The 18,689-nt window shown below is 39.6% G+C and overlaps 1 protein-coding gene across 17 annotated transcripts in view; it reads right to left on the bottom strand.

The window, feature by feature from the left end:
* The window catches only part of LOC132386955 (MAPK/MAK/MRK overlapping kinase-like), a 107,879-nt gene that overhangs the window by 77,521 nt on the left and 11,669 nt on the right, over positions 1 to 18,689 (bottom strand). For 16 of the 17 annotated variants that reach the window (XR_009509736.1, XR_009509719.1, XR_009509727.1 and 13 more), the window contains exons 3-6: positions 17,686 to 17,775; positions 7,256 to 7,326; positions 4,110 to 4,188; positions 1,754 to 1,802 (exon numbers count right to left, since the gene is read on the bottom strand). Coding sequence is in view for 5 of the 17 variants with exons in the window: in XM_059959352.1 (XP_059815335.1) it covers positions 1,754 to 1,802; positions 4,110 to 4,188; positions 7,256 to 7,326; positions 17,686 to 17,775 (289 nt within the window). In the remaining 12 variants the exon portion in view is untranslated. The remainder of the gene's footprint in view (positions 1 to 1,753; positions 1,803 to 4,109; positions 4,189 to 7,255; positions 7,327 to 17,685; positions 17,776 to 18,689) is intronic. The other variant, XR_009509741.1, reaches the window with a different exon arrangement.

An 18,689-nucleotide genomic window follows, 5' to 3' on the forward strand; every position in this document is an offset into this window, starting at 1 on the left:
TTGGATAACGCAACAAGACAATTATCTGAATGACAAGAGTAAGTCAAGAATGGTTTAAAAAGAAAATATGTGTTTTCAAATGGCCGACTCAAGAGTCCTGATCATAATCCTATAGAAATGTTGTGGAAGGACCTGAAGCAAGCAGTTCATGCAAGGGAGCCCACCAACAACTCAGAGTTGAAGCAGTTTTCTAAGGATGAATGGCCCAAGCCGATGTGTAGGACTGATCAACAGTTACCAGAAATGTTTGGTTGAAGTTATTGCTGTACAAGTGGGTCACACCAGTTACTGAAAGCACATACTTTTTCCAACAAATATATGTAATATTGGATCAGTTTTTCAATAAGCAACTGCACAAGTATAATGTTTTCTGTGTTATTTATTTAATCAGGTTCTCTTTATCTAGTTTTAGGACATGTGATCCAATTGCAGAGGGTATGATATGTTTTACATGTCATACGTTATAAATTTTCCAGAAATATAATGTTGTTAATTGTGCTAGAGAAGCCAACGAACATCAGGTGTCAAACAGACACACAAGAGGGATTGCAGATGCTGCATTCGGTGAGCAAGATGGCCTACCCCTGCTCCTATTTCTTATGTTTTTATGTTCTTATGTAAATCTAGAGCAACAGACACAGAATGCTAGAAGAATATAACTGACAGACATGTGGGAATATAAAATGCCAACAAAGTGCCTGACCACCAGGAGATCTTGGCTGTTATAGCAGACAAAGTAAAGCTGCTCAATGAAGTGATTTCCCCCAGTCTGTGCCCTCCTCTACTGCCAAGTTGAGGCTTAACATATCTTAAAGGAACAATACCTCATATTCTGTCTTGGTAGTCTCCAGCCTGATCAGAAAAACATTGATTCCCCTAACTTTCAGTAACCACTCTTCTCTGTACCCCCCCCCATCCCACCTTTGTTTTTCCTTATTCCTTTGGCCTTTACCCATTCTCTTTCTCCTCTACTACCTTCACAACACCTTCCTCCCTCTAGTTACTACCTCTTCCTTCTGGTCCACAGTCTACCGACCTATCAGATTCCATGTTCCTCAATCTATCACCTTTTCACATCATTCTCACTTTACCCTCCCCCAACCACCTACCTTCCACTTCCCACCTGTATTAATCTATTACCTGCCAGCTCATGTTTTTTTTCACTTTCATCAGCATTTTATTCTGGCTTTTGCCCCCTTTCTTATCAGTCCTGATGAAGGATCTTGGTCCAAAACATCAACTGTTTATTTCCCTTTAGATGCTCCCTGAACTGCTGAATTCCTTCAACATGTGTGTGTTGCATCAGTTGCCAAATAAACAGTTTCCATTTTGGCCACTTCAAGCAAGTGACAAGCACTTCCAAGTCAAGTACTTTTCAATCAGAAATACAGTAACCTTCCATCTACTGTGTGGTGTTAATTTTATGGTAAATCAATGTGAATTTTCTACTTCAGCAAAAAAAGATTCAAACACTAGAAATAAGAAATAAACAATAAACACAAGAAATTAAAGGATTAGGTCAGATGAAAGGTCATTGACCTGAAAGAGCTCATTTCTATTTGCACACTTGTTACCTGACCTATTGAGTACTTCCAGTCTATTGTTTTTATCCAGAATTCTTATACTTGTCCGTCAGTAGCAAAAGCACTTTGCATTAACAACATAACTAAAATTAGCTAATTACTGCATTAGAAAATTGTTGATATGAACTAGTATTCTTCTGAGTGGTTGAAAAACTGTACAAGTAACATACCTTAATTAAGATATTTTCAGGTTTTACATCTCGATGAAAAATTCCATTTCTGTATCAAATAAAAAGATTTCATAATCTAATGAAATGAACATGACTTCTTACATTTATGATTTTCTAATAGCTTTTCAATTAGTGTACTATTGATCATTTGTCCCTGTAAGTACTAAAACAACAGTTCTAAAAATATAATGAAGGTATGAACAAAACATTTTTATGATCATATCAAAGAAATTTAAGAAAATTTGTCATACATTACATTCAGTAATATAATTCTGAAGCTAATCCTTTCAAACAGCCATTAACTCAATACGGTTCAATAATTTATAATAATCCATATTTTGCTGGAAAATGTTAGCAAGTCCAAAATTTCCATGCATGAGTAGGTAGTCAAATATGGAATTTCTGAACTTACTTATCAAATGCTGGTGTCTTAATACAGTCCAGTGCTGAATTCGCTGTGGAATCCAGTGGTTGACCTCAATCTTGCAAATCTCCCTAGCTAGGAAATTGGTTGTCAGATATTCCACTGGATTTGATACTACACCCATTCTACTTCTGGTGTTCCCACAACCAATGATCTCACTTTAAGGACTCTTTATCTTATTATTTCATGTTCCTTATTTATTGCTATTTATTTATCAGAATCAGGTTTATTATCAACAGCATGTGATGTGGAATTTGTTAAACTTAGCAGGAGTTCAATGCAATACATAATCTAACAGAGAGAGAAAAATAAATAAATAAAATAAAACAATAATAAACAAGTAAATCAATTACATATATTGAATAGATTATTTAAAAATGTGCAATATCAGAAATACTGTATATTAAAAAAGTGAGGTAGTGTCCAAAGCTTCGAAGTCCATTTAGGAATCGGATGGGAGGGGAAGAAGCTGTTCCTGAATCGCTAAGTGTGTGCCTTCAGGCTTCTGTATCTCCAACCTGATGGTAACAGTGAGAAAAGGGCATGTCCTGGGTGCTGGAGGTCTTGAATAATGACACTACCTTTCTGAGACACTGCTTCCTAAAGGTGTCCTGGGTACACCTCCCAAGTTGGAGCTGACCAGATTTACAACCTTCTGCAGCTTCTTTCGGTCCTGTGATGCAGCCTGTCAGAATGCTCTCTTCTTTATGACTACATCAATATATTAGGACCAGGTTAGATCCTCAGAGATCTTGACACCCAGGAACTTGAAGCTGCTTACCCTCTCCTCTTCTGATCCCTCTCTGAGGATTGGTATGTATTCCTTCATCTTACCCTTCCTGAAGTCCACAATCAGCTCTTTCATCTTACTGATATTGAGTGTCAGGTTGTTGCCGGTACACCACTCCACTAGTTGGAATATCTCACTCCTGTACGCCCTCTCGTCACCACCTGAGATTCTACCAACAATGGTTGTATTGTCAGCAAATTTGTAGACGGTATTTGAGCTATGCCTAGCCACACAGTCATGTGTATACACAGAGTAAAAGTAAAGCAGTGGGCTAAGCACACACCCCTGAGGTGCGCCAGTGTTGATCATCAGCGATGAGGATATGTTATCATCAATCTGCACAGATGGTGGTCCTCCGGTTAGGAGGTCAAGGATCCAATTACAGAAGGAGGTACAGAGGCCCAGGTTCTGCAACTTCTCAATTAGGATTTTGGGAATGATAGTGTTAAATGCTGAGCTATAGTTGACGAACAGCATCCTGACATAGGTGTTTGTGTTGTCTAGGTGGTCTACAGCCGTGTGAAAAGCCAGAGAGATTGTGTCTGCTGTTGACCTATTGTGACAATAAGCAAATTGCAATGGGTCCAGGTCCTTGCTGAGGCAGGAGTTCAGTCTAGTCATTTGTATTTGCACAGTTTGTTGTCTATTGATCATGTTTACAATCACTGTTCTATAGATTTACTAAGTATGCCCGCAGAAAAAGAATCTCAGGGTTGTATGAGGTGACATGTATGTACTCTGATAATAAATTTTACTTTGAACTTTGTATACATGCAAGTCTGTGATTTCACTGGGGACTGTCAGACGACAGGAAAGGCAAGCAGTTAAGCTGCTTTTTAATTATGTTTTAATTAAATATTTTAGTGGATTTAGTTTTCAAACCATCATATTTTCCTTTTATTTTTGTATGTTAAAAATGACTGTTTGCAGGGTGTCTTCAGAGATACAGCATCGCCAGTGCACCTGGAGGATTCTGATACTACTCAAGCTTTACTGTTGGATCCTGTAATGCTCTGGTACACAGAATCTGTGTCTGGATCACGCAAGTTCCCCCATGATTGGCTGTGGCCATTGTCATTAAGACCAGGACCATAATTAATTGGAATATATTTATGGTCATCATTTTTACAATTTGTGCTTACCTGTGCATGTAATCAAGGGACTTGCATAGCTGATACATATAATTCTTTATTTTACTTTCAGGTAAAGGATGCCTTCGCCCTGTAAATAAGAGCATTTTTGTAAATGTTAAACTAGTTTGCTTGTCTCTTAAAAATCTTCAACTAAATATTATAAATTATACTCATAGACTATATATTTCTAAACACACTTTCAAAGGGTTCTTAAGTAAAAGCAAAAAGTGCACTGGTTTCTTGAGAATATTTTAGCCTCACGATCCCTGCATTTTAAGACGATTACAGTCTAGGGTCTCTGACAGAGTTAGAGTCATAGAGCACTGCAGCACAGAAACAGTCACTTCAGCCCATCTCAACTGTGCCAGACCATTATTCTGCCTCGTTCCGTCTGGACCACAGCCCACCATTCCCATCAATATACTTCCATTAAATGTTGCAATTGAACCACATCCATCACTTTCACTGGCTGCTTGTTTCACACTTGCACCACTCTCAGTGAAAAAAAACCTTCAGACTCCCTTTAAATATCTCTCCTTTCACCCTTAACCTATGACCTCTAGTTCTAGTCTCCACCCAAACTCAGTTAAATAAAGCTCATTTGTATTTACCCTATCTATACCCTTATAATTTAGCATACCTCTTTTGAAATGTCCCTCATTGTCTTATGATGGAAATGACCTTACAGGTTTTGAGTTACTAATGTCATCTTTTACCTTTATCTCATAATTTCCCTGTATTTACCTATATATGTTTTTGATCCATATGTAAGCATTCCTGTTTATTTGACATAGAATTGTAAAGTAATCATTTCTAAAATGTGGTACAACTTCAATTATCCACACACATCAAAGTAGTGAATAATCTGTTTGTGAAAATTTTATACAAGGTTATATTGGGACAGAAAATATTGAACATTATTCTTTCATGAGTTTCCTGCAGGTTCTTTGATTTTCTCCCATGTCCAAAATTCATGTGGATTGGTAGGTAACTTGACCTTTCCCACCCACCTGGCTTCACCTATCACTTTCCAGCCAGCCTCTCCCCCCCAACCCAGTTTAATTTAGGCATCTCACCCTTCCCTCTCAGTCCTGAAGGGTCTCGCCCCAAAATATTAACTGTTTATGCTTTTCTATAGATACTGCCTGGCATGCTGAGTTCCTCCACACTTTGTTTGTGTTGCTTTAGTAGGTTTTACTGTTCACTGTAAATACCCATAGTGTGTAAGTGGGAGAGTCTGAAGGGAATTGATGGGATTGTGGAAAGAATAAAGTGGGATTATTGTGGGGCTACACTAAATGCATGCTTGATGGTAGGTGTGGATTTCATGGGCTAAAGAGCCTGACTTCATGCTTTATTTCATTATGGATATGAGGAACAACAGAATGGATTGAACCCATGACCCAACTCCTCCAAAGCCAATCCAGTTATTTGACTCTATCATAAACCATCAAGTTATAGCTAGAAAGTAATCTTCAATTACATCCTTTTCCACTTCTTACTATTATCTCTAATATTATCAAGAATATTTCCTTGGCCTTCTATTTCTTATCCACATAATGCCCTTTAGATACATTATTTGAAAATGCAGCCAACTGTAGCAAACTCTGTCATACCACTACTTTTTTAGGATTATTGACATCTTCCAAATTGTCAGTGCTATAACAATTTCCATTATTGGAGAAGTACTAATATGATAACCACCTTTGAAATAATGAGGCAGCCTAGAGAGAAGAAGTTATCACCCTGACACAGTGGTGTCAAGAAAATAAACTCTCCATCAATGTCGCAAAAACAAAGGAGCTGGTTATGGACTACAGGAGGAATGGAGACAGGCTAACCCCTATTGACATCAATGGATCTAGGGTTGAGAGGGTGAACAGCTTGAAGTTCCTCAGCATAAACATCACCGAGGATCTCATGTGGTGTGGTCTGTACATACCGGCTGTGTGGTGAAGAAAGCACAATCATGCCTCTTTCATCTCAGATGGTTGAAGAAGTTTGGTATGGGCCTGCAAATCTAAAGAACTTTCTACAGGGGCACAATTCAGAGCATCCTGACTGGCTGCATGACTGCCTGATGTGGGAACTGTACTTCCCTCAATCACAGGACTTTGCAAAGAGTGGTGTGGACAGCCCAGCACATCTGTGGATGTGAACTGCACACTGTTCAGGACATTTACAAAGACAGATATGTGGAAAGGCCCCAAGGATCATTGGGGATCCAAGTCACCCCAACCACAAACTGTTCCAGCTGTTACCATCTGGGAAATGGTACCACAGCATTTAAGCCAGGACCAACAGGCCATCAGACTGATATATTCATGCTGACTCAACTGTATTTCTATGTTATATTGACTGTCCTGTAATACATACTATTTATTATAAATTACTATAAATTGCACATTTAGACAGAAATGTAACGCAAAGATTTTTACTCATGTATATGAATGATGTAAGTAATAAAGTCAATTCAATTCAATCCAAGCTATTCTAATGTGGTCAATACAGGCTGGATATTTGGCTATCCTTTTCCTCCCTACTCATACTAATCTAGGTCATTAAAAATTTTGCCACAGTCCTGTAACATGCATATTTTCTTGTTCATCCAGCATCCCTTACAACTTCAAAGTAAATTTCAAATGTTTCTATTTTCATGCCACATTCAATTTCAATAATTTTCTCAGAGATGCTGTATTCCTCAGTTCTGTACCCTTAAAGTTAGGTATATTTCCTTTGTTTTTAAATAATTCTTGAATAAAAATTATGATAATATTGGATAGACACCATGGTTTATCTGCAATCTTCAATGATGAGCTAGAACAAATCAAATGCTATGGTGACAGATTTTACAGAAAAAGTGTAAATCCAACTTGATATAATTACAATTTATATCAGATAGAGGCAAACAAAATGTACAATGGAAACTTTGTTTATATGAATAGTTTGTGGAAATGCAAGGATTTTAATTTTCAGATAATCAGAAATAGATACACAGATTTCTCAATTCTGCAACTCTGTGTTAGATTCTTGTAAAGATTGACATCATTTAATACAAGGAATGTCCTGAGAAAATATACTGATATAACTTTTTCTTTTACTGCATTATTTGTCAGCAACAGATATTCAAATTCAGGCAACATAACAGTGCTGACCTTGTATCAATTCATAGATATTCATGTCCATGAGTTCGCATATTAGAGCAAGAGACCCATATTTTTTATCACTGGAAAGAAAAAAGGACAAGAAAGAAAACAAAATCATTTGTATTTATTCAATGTAACACAAAATATAATAAAATTGTGAGTTTGTCAGGATCTACTTTAATTTAAAAGAACTCTGTGCAACTTAAGTTAGAGATTGTGGCCAATCTAAAAAAGTCAAAGCTCATTCTTCAAGACATTATGATAGAATATAATGTATATTTGTAAAATTATACACAATATACAAAAGAAAAAGTGGCAAAATCAGTAAATGCTAGAAATTACTCAAATGATCAGCCATTATTTGTGTAAATAAAAATGAAATCATATCTCAAACCCTCAGAACTGAAGGATATTAAAGATGAACAGCAATTAATGAGGAAAAGAACATGGATAATAGGAAGGATAAAATTTAAAAGCCAAAAAAACATTGTTGAACATTTGTGTGGAAAGATAATATGGGAAAAGTGATTGTCAAGAAACAACAGGAGAATATAAGAAAAACAAATGAAATAAAAGATGCAAGCATAATGTAGTGAATAGTTAGGAGGGCTTTACCCACGATGTACTGGGACATCCTTTTGTAGGATTTTCTATTCAAGGGTATTGGTGTTTCCTTACCAGGCCATGATGCAGCCAGTCAATACACTTTCCACGACACATTTATAGAGGTTTGTCAAAGTTTTAGACGTCACGCTGAATTTCCGCAGACTCCTAAGGAAGTAGAGGTGCTGTTGTTTTTCCTTGCGATTGCACTTACATGTTGGATCCAGAACAAGTCCTCTAAAATAGTAATATCCAGGAATTTAAAGTTGCTAATCCTCTCAATCTCTGATCCTCCAATAAGGACTGGCTCATGGACCTCTGGTTTCCCTCTCCTGGAAATCCACAATTAGTTCCTTGGTCTTGTTGACTTTGCCTGAGAGGTTGTTGTTACGACACCACTCAGCTAAATTTTCAATCACCCTCCTGTATGCTGATTCATCACCGCCTTTGGTTCAGCCCACAAAAGTGGTGTCATTAGCAAACTTGAATATAGTATTGGAGCTGTGCTTCGCCACAGTCATAGGTGTAGAACAAGTACAGCAGGGAGCTAAGCACACAGCCCTGTGGTACACACTAATGTTAAAGTCATGTTCTTCAAAGCTCCTTATTAAATTAGAGCTGGATATGATACCTACCTTGATGATATTAATAGAATAAGATGTGTGGCTGGCCATGAGATTTTCCCATGAGGAGTTCAACATCACAGCATAATTAACAAATCATCAGCAAATAGCAGCCAGCAAGTTCAGAGCTTCTGTATTTATGCAAGAATCTTAAACTTAGTGGTCAAATAAGAACACAAGACAACTGAGCTCAGCTCTATGGCTTGTTCTGATAAAGATTGATAGCTCATACTTTATTTCCACTTATATTCCTACATATTTTCAAACTGGTGTTATTATAATTTCAATAAAATGAAATAAAGACAAAACATTCCTACTTTGTTACTGTCAAATTGCTTGTTAGAACTGTTTAGTTCCATACTTAAAAACTAGCTGATTACCAATCACAATCAACACCTATGGGACCATAGCACAAAAGAAAAAGGTTAAGAAATTGGTATACTATCATGACTGTACTCCTTTAGTAAAGTTCTGAAGTTTGAAGTAAACAATATTGGTTAGGGTAAATGTATGTTACTTTTAGAAAATTAGCCCTATGAGAGAAATACAACTGCAGCAAAATAATCTATAGATAAAGAATCACTTGTTTATCACGTGCACAGTGAAATGCACAGTTTGTGATAACACACCCTAAGAATGTACTAGTGGAAGTGTCACCATACATTCTGGCACCAACATAGCATGTCCACAATGTTCAGCACAACACAAGCAACGGCAACGGCAAAACAAGCCCCTTTTTGCCTTCCCACCCACCCACACACACACCTCCAACCTTAAAACAGGCCACCTGTAGGCCTTAAACCTCTCGTCTCTGGCCCAGACTTGCAGACATTGGGCCTCCAACTTCCAGACACGCTGACCCATGGGTTGTGAATATGTAGCTTCAACTTCCGGACTTGTTGACTTTGGTCTTCGAACATCGGGCTTCGGTCTTTAGTATCAACCACAGGGCTCACTTTGCACAGGACTTTGAACTCTGAACTCTCACAGACCTCTGACACCAGACTCAGATCTTGGAGATTGCCCCTGGCTTGAGCCTCCAACTTCCAGACCTAGGGACTCCAACTATTGAGCCTCGACCTCTGGACTTGCCATCTTTGGTCTTCAACCTTCAGCACTGATTTCAGGACTCATCAATCTTGAGGCTTTTAACTCCAGACTTGCATAGACCTCCAACATCAGGACTCACCAACTGGGGATGAGGGGTGGGAGTGCACGAGCTCTCATCCACAGGGTCTGCCAAGCTCAGTCATTGACCATGGCAATCGCTGGTCTACATCTATGTGCCTGACTTCCCAACATTTGTCCACAGGATTCGCTGGCCTTCTACCGCAGAGCCCTTCAATGTGGATTATGTGTGGCTTCTGCACTGACTCTTACCTCTTTTTGTCCTCATCCTTGTCTCCAAACCCTAACCTGTCCCCTAACTCACCATGCTGCCTCCAAAACCACCCCTACAAATCTAATAAAAACTAAGTCTGAGCCATGATCTCTCCAGACATCACAGCTCAGCACCATCTTGACCAGAGCAACAGACACAAAGTGCTGCAGGAACTCAGCAGGCTTGGCAGTATCTATGGAAAAGAGAAAACAGTCATCATTGTGGGCCAAGATTCTTCATGAGGACTGGAGAAAAGAAAGATGAGAATTATAGTAAGAAGTTTGGGGGAGGGGTTTGGAGAGGAAGTAGTACAAGGTAGTAGGTGATAGATGGCACTGGGAGAAGATGGGAGGGGTGAAGTAAAGAGCTGGGAAGTTGCTTGGTGAAAGATATAAAAGGCTGGTGAAGAGAGAATCTGATAGGAGAGTAAAGAAGGTCATGGAAGAAGGAGAAAGGGGAGGAGCCCAGACAGAGGTGATGGGTATGTAAGAAGATAAGGTGAGAGAGGGAAATGAAAATGGGGAATGTTGAAGTGGGGGGGGGGGGGGCGGTGCAATTACCAGAAAGCCGAGAAATTGATGTTCATGCCATGAGGCTGGAAGCTACCTAGATGGAATACAAAGTGTTCATCCTCCAAATTGAGTGTGGCTTCATCACAGCAGTAGAAGAGGTCATGGACTGACATGTCAGAATGGTAATGGGAAGTAGAATTAAAATGGGTAGCCACCAGGAGACCCCACTTTTACTGGCGGGTAAGTGCTTGGTAAAGTGGTCTTCTGATCAACATCAAGTGTCACTGATATACAGGAGGCCACACCAGCAACACCAAATACAGTAGATGAGCCCCAATAGACTCATAGGTGAAGTGTCACCTCACCTGAAAGGACTGCTTGAGGTCCAGAATGGTAGTGAGGTGGGAGGCAAAGGGGCAGGTGTGGCACTTGTTCCACTTGCAAGGATAATAAATACCAGGAGGGAGATCAGTAGGGAGGGACGAATGGACAAGGAAGTCTTGTATCATCTTGATCGCATCATTTTACTGCTACCTTCACTCTAATTTTTATTTAAAATCTGCCATTAAGGAAAAACTTTTGCCAATATTTAAATTGATGGAATATATGGATTTTTCAAAAGCATTCAATAAAATATGCAGAAATGTCTAACCAGAAATTTGTTAGAAAAATTCAGGTCTAAAATTTTGGTTAAAATTTGGCAACAAAGCTGAAAAGCGGAAAATATTTAAGATAAATGTGTTTTGTTCAGTATAAACAAATCCAACAGAACTCATACAATTTTGAGACTATGTGTTCCTTCACCAGACAAAACAGGAACAGATGACGTGACAAGAACTACAAAAATTTCAGAAGTATACAAATAAATTAATGTTAAGACATGCAACAGATACAAATTAATATGGATAAATATTATACAATCATTTAGAGTATACTTCATTAGGAGTTTGAAGATATTTGGTATGTCAATAAATAGACTCAAAAACTTCTATAGATATAGCATGGAGAGCACTCTGATGGGCTGCATCACTGTTTGCTATGGGGGGGGGCAAGCTACTGCACAGGACTGAAAAAAAACTGCAGAGGGTCGTAAATTTATTCAGCATCTTGGGTACTACCCAAGATATCTTCAAGGAGTGGTGTCTCAGAAAGGCAGCATCCATTATTACGGACCCCCAGCACCCAGGGCATGCCCTTTTCTCATTGTTACCATGAGGTAGGAGGTACAGAAGCCTGAAGGCACACACTCAGCGATTCAGGAACAGTTTCTTCCCCTCTGACATCCGATTCCTAAATGGACATTGAACCCATGAACACTACCTCATTAAAAAAAATATTTATATTGCTGTTTTTGTACAATTTTTAATCTATTCAATATACACACACCACAATTTATTTATTCTACTATTATGTATTGCATTGAACTGCTGCTGCTAAGTTAACAAATTTCATGACACATGCTGGTGATAATAACCCTGATTCTGAGATAGTAAGGAATGAAAACATTTAATAGAAAGACTCAGAAAATTTGAGTTGACAGACTCAAAAATTCAACTGCACTACTTCTTGTAAGTACAGCTGGAAAAAGCCATCAAAAGAACAATATAATTTTGAGTACAATCATAAAGAAATAAAGCAAAAACACACAAACAATAATTAGATCAAAAGATTTTTTTGGGTGATCACTTAAAGAAAGGTATCAAAATTAAATATATCATACAATTTAGGTTCATTTTGACAACACCATGAATCAGATTCTTACACATTGTTGTAAGAACTGAGAAAATAACAGAAAATTTAAAAGCTGCCAATGCTGGAAATCTGAAAAAAAAAATCACATATTGCTGGAAACACACAGCAAAGTAAGAAACATCTATGGAAAGAGAAGCAGAGTTAAGGTGTTTGATCAAAGATCTTTTATCAGATCATGGACAGACAAATGTTAGCTTAGCTTTAGATTCCAGAGAGGCTCAAAAAGCAACGTATTGGACAAAGGAAAAAATTTCACAGTAACAGTTTGACGCAGACTAGCTGGGCTGAAGGATCTGTTTATGTGTTGTGGAGCTCTGTGACTGTGAGTGAGGGCAGTGTTGTCATGAGGATGAGTTGTAGATGAAGTTGACCAATTGATAAATTAATAAAGAGTATGACAGAAGCCAGGAATACAAACAAAAGAATGTGAATTGCAGAGCTGTAGAAAAAGTCCATCATGACAAACCATGTTAGTGGACAGAGAAAGACTGAGCCAATATTACTAATCCTGAAGAACCGGCCAGATCTTATACTAATGGAGAGTGTGAGTTATCTGAAGATGTGTAATTTGATATCGAGTCTGGAAGGTTGCAATGTGCCCAGATGCAGAACTCAAGTTTTTGCTGGTCCTCACCATAACAATACAGATGTAACAGAGAGGCAGGTCAGATTGGGAGTGAGGTGAACAATTAAAGTGAAGACAATACAGATTACTCAGGATCACATTTGCAGACTGAATGTAGCAGTGTTGCAAAACAATCAACCAATCCAAGTTTGGATTCTTCCAGAGTAAATGTGGCCACATTGTGAACTAAATTTGAACTGCAAGTGAATACGAGGAAATCTGCAGATGCTGGAAATTCAAGCCACACACACAAAATGCTGGTGGAACGCAGCAGGCCAGGCAACATCTATAGGAAGACGTTTCGGGCCGAGACCTTTTGTCAGGACTAACTGAAAGAAAAGATAGTAAGAGATTGGAAAGTAGGAGGGGGAGGGGGAAATCAGAAATGATAGAAGACAGGAGAGGGGTGGGGTGAAGCTAAGAGTTGGAAAGGTGATTGGCAAAAGGGATACAGAGCTGGAGAAGGGAAAGGATCATCGGACAGGAGGCCTAGGGAGAGAGAAAGGGGGAGGGAAGCACCAGAGGGAGATGGAGAACGGGCAAAGAGTGATGGGCAGAGAGAGAAAAAAAAGGAGGGGGGGGAATAATTAAATCAGGGATGGGGTAAGAAGAGGAGGAGGGGCATTAACAGAAGTTAGAGAAATCAATGTTCATGCCATCAGGTTGGAGGCTACCCAGACAGAATACTGTATAAGGCGTTGTTCCTCCAACGCCTGGGAGATCCTGCTTTCTCCGGTCGACCGAGCATAGGTGTTCAGTGAAACAGTCTCCCAGTCTGCATCGGGTCTCACCAATATATAAAAGGCCGCAGCAGGAGCACCAGACGCAGTATACCACACCAGCTGACTCATTTCACGCACATCTGCTCTCACCCCATCTGCCTGCCACCCCACTCGGGATAGGGTTCCCCTTGTCCTCACCTACCACCCCACCAGCCTCCAGGTCCAACGTATAATTCTCCATAACTTTCGCCTCCTCCAACAGGATCCCACTACCAAGCACATCTTCCCCTCCCCCCTCTTCTGCTTTCCGCAGGGATCGCTCCTTAGGCAACTCCCTTGTTCATTCGTTCCCCCCCCCCATCCCTTCCCACCGATCTCTCTCCTGGCACTTATCCTTGTAAGTGGAACAAGTGCTACACCTGCCCTTACACTTCCTCCCTCACCACCATTCAGGACCCTAGACGGTCCTTCCAGGTAATGCTCCCGTTGCAGCCTTTTATATATTGGTGAGACCCAAAGCAGACTGGGAGACCGTTTTGCTGAACACTACTCCGGTTGGAGGAACAACACCTTATATTCCGTCTGAGTAGCCTCCAACCTGATGGCATGAACACTGATTTCTCCAACTTCTGTTAATGACCCTCCTCCCCTTCCTACCCCATCCCTGATTTAATTATTCCCCCCTTTTTTCTCTCTCTGCCCATCACTCTTTGCCAGTTCTCCATCTCTCTCTTGTGCTCCCCTCCCCCTTTCTTTCCTCCTTGGCCTCCTGGTCCATGATCCTTTCCCTTCTCCAGCTCTGTATCCCTTTTGCCAATCACCTTTCCAACTCTTCTCCTATCATTTTGGATTTTCCCCCCCTCCCTCCTACTTTCCAATCTCTATCTTTCCTTTCAGTTAGTCCTGACAAAGGGTCTCTGCCAGAAACGTCTACAGTGCTTCTTCCTATAGATGCCGCCTGGCCTGCTGCGTTTCACCAGCATTTTGTGTGTGTTACTGCAAGTGAATGACTGCTTTGCCTGGAAAGAGAATAACATTTACTGCAGTAGGAGGGAAAAATGTCATGAGAAGTGAAGTGGTTGGTGGAGATCGAAAAGGCTTTATACAGAATCTGCCAGACCACACTCAGAGTATTGTGAACAGTCTTTGGCCCCTTACCTAAGAAAGGATGTGTTGGCATTGGAGGGAATCCAGAGGAGGTTCATGAGAGTGATCCTGGGAATGAAACGGTTAATGTATGAAGAGTATTTGATGTCTCTGGGCCTGTGCACACTGGAGTTTAGAAGGATGAGGGGAGGATCTCATTGAAACCTATCAAATATTGAAAGGTCTAGATAGAGTGAACCTGGTGAGTCTGTTTCCATAAGTGGGGGTGTCTAAGCCCAGAGGAAACAGCCACAGAATAGAAGTACGTCCCTTTAGAACAGCAATCAGGAGGAATTTCTTCAGCCAGAGTGTGGTGAATCTGTGGAATTCATTGCCACAGATGGCTTTGGAGGCCAAGTATTGGGTATATTTAAAGCAGAGGTTGATGGGATGGTGGAGCAAACTCGATGGGCTGCACGGCCTAGTTCTGCTCCTATGTCTTAGGAGTGTATTGAGCCAACATGAACAGAATGGTCCCTTCTGATTGCTGAAAGGGGAAGGAAAGGTGTTGGAGGTAGCATAGTTACAAAGGATAATCTGTAAAAGAGTGAAAAATGAAGACTAGGGCACTGCTATCACTACTTTATCCAGGAGAGGACAGCAGAGATGGAGGAAATAGATAAGAAGTGATCAAGGGCTCTGTGGTCCTCTCTATGGTCTAGGAGAAGTCACAGTTGAGGAAGATGGAAGACATTTCATAGGCACCTACATGGAAAGTCTTGACATCAGAAACATACAAAGGATATAGAGGAACTAAGTGAATGGAATGGATTCCTTATAAGAGGCAGATGTGTGAGTCCATGGGGTTGTAATTGATATTTGTCACTAACCTATCCCAAGGTCAGAGAGATCCAGTGAAGGGTTGAGTCAGAGATGAACCATATGGAAGTGAGAGAAGGGTGGAAACTGGCAGCAAAACTAATGAAATTTGAGTTCTGTATGAGTACAGAAAGCAACTCAGTTCTCAAGGTACTTGAGGAGTTCAGAAAGGGAGCCCTGGATAGGATTAAAACAAAGATTTTTCCACATACTCTACAGAAAGTCATGTGAGTTCCCATTGTTATAATTTTGATTTGAAGAAAGGCAAGTTGAGTTGAAATAGAGATTGCTGGAAGTATGAACAAGCTCAGCCAGACAAATGTGTGGTGGTGCAGATTGAGGAACTGTTCAAAGAAGAAACTGAGAGCCTCCAGACCATCCTAGCGTGCAATGGAGCTGCAAAAGGATTTTAAGTCAATGGTAACAATGAGCTGGCTGGAGCTAGGGAATTGAGAAATTCCGAAGTAGCAGAATATATTAGAAGTGTTATGGATGCAAGTGGTAAGGGACTGGATCATGGAGAAATGACGTAGTCAAGCTAGGAAGGAATAAGCTAGGTGGCGCAAGAAAATAAGAAGCTTGTCTATACCATAACAAAGACCAAGAGTATACTTAACAGACAGTATAGTTTCTAAAATACTTGAAAACTTTTAATCAAAAGAACAGGAACATAAAATTTCTTCTGACTGAAGAGCTAATGATGATGCATTACTAATTTTAAACCATCACTAAGCAGGTAAGGAGAATGCTTAAAAGAAGCATCTTCATATTGGAAGTATGGAATGCAATGCTGCAGAGAATGGATGAGGCAAATCCATATATGAAATAATATATGAGAAGAGTGCAGCTACTGGAACAACACTTAGATTACACAAATAAGGAGCACCACAGATACAGGAACAGATACAGAGGTATTTAATACTTCTAGATAATATTGTGCTTTGTCAAGTCAACTTCAATATAGTCTGTTTACATTTGAAATTCTTCCTGGAATCTTCCTTTATGGTCCAATGATTTTCCAATGTAAACTTGAGTTTTACATAAGCAGAAAGTTCAGAAATCAAGTCATTCTGCGCTGAACCGTCTGGTAATGTAACTGGCATCATTGTTCTGGGTTAAGAAGGAAAAAAATCAGTGATGGATCGTAATCTAATTTTTAATCAATCATTAATTTTGAGAGTGCATGCAAGTTGTGGACAGATGTGGATAGATTAGGATAAGCTGTGATGACATGGTTTTCATAGCTGCCTTCCTGGTGGCATGACTGTAATAAATAATGGCATTTTACAATGTATAGATAGGAAAAAAATGGTCATTTATAGAAATACACACAAAATGCTGGAGGAACTCAGCAGGCCAGCAGCATCTAGGGAAAAGAGTAAATAGTCGATGTTTTAGGCAGAGGCCCTTCATCAGAACTGGAAAAATGAGATGAGAACTCAGAGCAACAATGTGGGGAAGGGGAGAAAGACGTACAAGATAGCAGGTAATAGGTGAAACTGGGAGAGGGGGAGGGGTGAAGTAAAGAGCTGAGAAGTTCATTGCTGAAAGCGATAAAGGGTTGGAGAAAAGGGGAGTCTGATAGGAGAGGACAGCAGGCCATGAAAGAAAGAGAAAGGGGAGGAACAGTAGAGGGAGGCGATGGGCAGGTTAAGGAGATAAGGTGGATGAGGGAAATGTGAATGGGGAATGGTGAAGGGGGCAGGGGCAATTACCCAAAGTTCGAGAAATTGTCATCTCAGCGCTAAATGTTGACTGATTACTCTTTTCCATAGATACTGCCTGGCTTGCTGAGTTCCTCCAGCATTTTATTTGTGCTGCTTTGGATTTCCAGCATCTACAATTTTTCTATCATATATAGAAGTACTTAGTTATTAGCATTACAGAAATAGTGAATGCATTGTATATTCAACATTTAAAGATCTTCCAAAACAAAAGGTTATATTTAAAATGTGGTTAATTCTTCTACGGAATAACGCCAATTTACCACAGCTCTCAGCTCTGAGCAAGGATGCAATGAACAAATTCTAGATGTGGATGAAAAACATTCATAAAATTTGAATGTATTGCTGAGCATAAACAATGTTGAAATATGCATTAGATGTCATGCTAAATGAAATGCAATATATATCTCCAGATTCAGATGTTTTGCTTAGTAATCCAAATTAAGTACAAGTATAAACAGTTAAATCAATAACCAAGTTTATATTACATTTTATGTTTAATTATAAAATACATTTACGAAAAACTACTTACAAAGCCACATCATGTAGCTGAAGAATATTAGGATGTAAGCTCAGTCTGCGCATAGCTTGAATTTCACGTAGATTGTTCACTTCCTCTAAGCTAATTCCAAAATTTGAACACAAAACAATGATAACTGGGGGGAAACTGGTTCAGACATTATTTGTAATCATGAACTGTATAGTTTATAAACATCAAGTTAATTTTCAAGATTCCAATAACTTATATGACATTTTCTCAAACCTTTTTAACAATAAAAATGGCTTGATTTATCTGTAGAAATTGTGAAACTATTTATTTATATTTTAAGGGTCTGGTCTTCATCATCATGTTCTGTGTTGTATGCCGTGGTTACCATGGTGACTATGATTATTTTTGGCAAATTTTTCTACAGAAATAGTTTGCCACTGCCGCCTTCTGGGCAATGTCTTTACAAGATGGGTGACCCCAGCCATTATCACTACTCTTCAAAGACTGTCTATCTAGTGTCAACTGTCACATAGCCAGGACTTGTGATATGCACCAGCTGCTCATATGATCATCTACCACCTGCTCTCATGTCTTCAGATGATCCTGATTGGGGTGGGGGGGCATGGCTAAGCAGATGCCCAAGAGGGACCTGCAGGCTAAGGAGAACTCACACCTCTTTTGATAGAGACATATTGCCACCCCACCACTAAAAAGGGTAAGGGTCTGGTATACAATGGCTATCCAGTGTTGCATTGGCAGCTATAGTATAGCCATTTTGTGCATCTTAAATGAGAAACTATTTCTATAGTGGTTTAGGTGCTCATTTAGTCCCCCAAAGAATCCAGTCTTTCTTTCCAATCCTATTGAAGGTTCTTGGCTCAAAACCTCCACTGTTGATTTCCCCCTGTGATACTGGCATGTTGCTTTGGATTTCAAGCATCTAGAAGATTACAAGATACTGGTGGGGCCTAATTTGGAGTATTGTGTGCAGTTTTGGTCACCTACCTACAGGAAAGATGTAAATAAGATTGAAAGAGTACAGAGAA

The sequence above is a fragment of the Hypanus sabinus genome, chromosome 2 (assembly GCF_030144855.1).
Source record: "Hypanus sabinus isolate sHypSab1 chromosome 2, sHypSab1.hap1, whole genome shotgun sequence".
In the NCBI taxonomy this organism is placed as follows: Eukaryota; Metazoa; Chordata; class Chondrichthyes; order Myliobatiformes; family Dasyatidae; genus Hypanus; species Hypanus sabinus.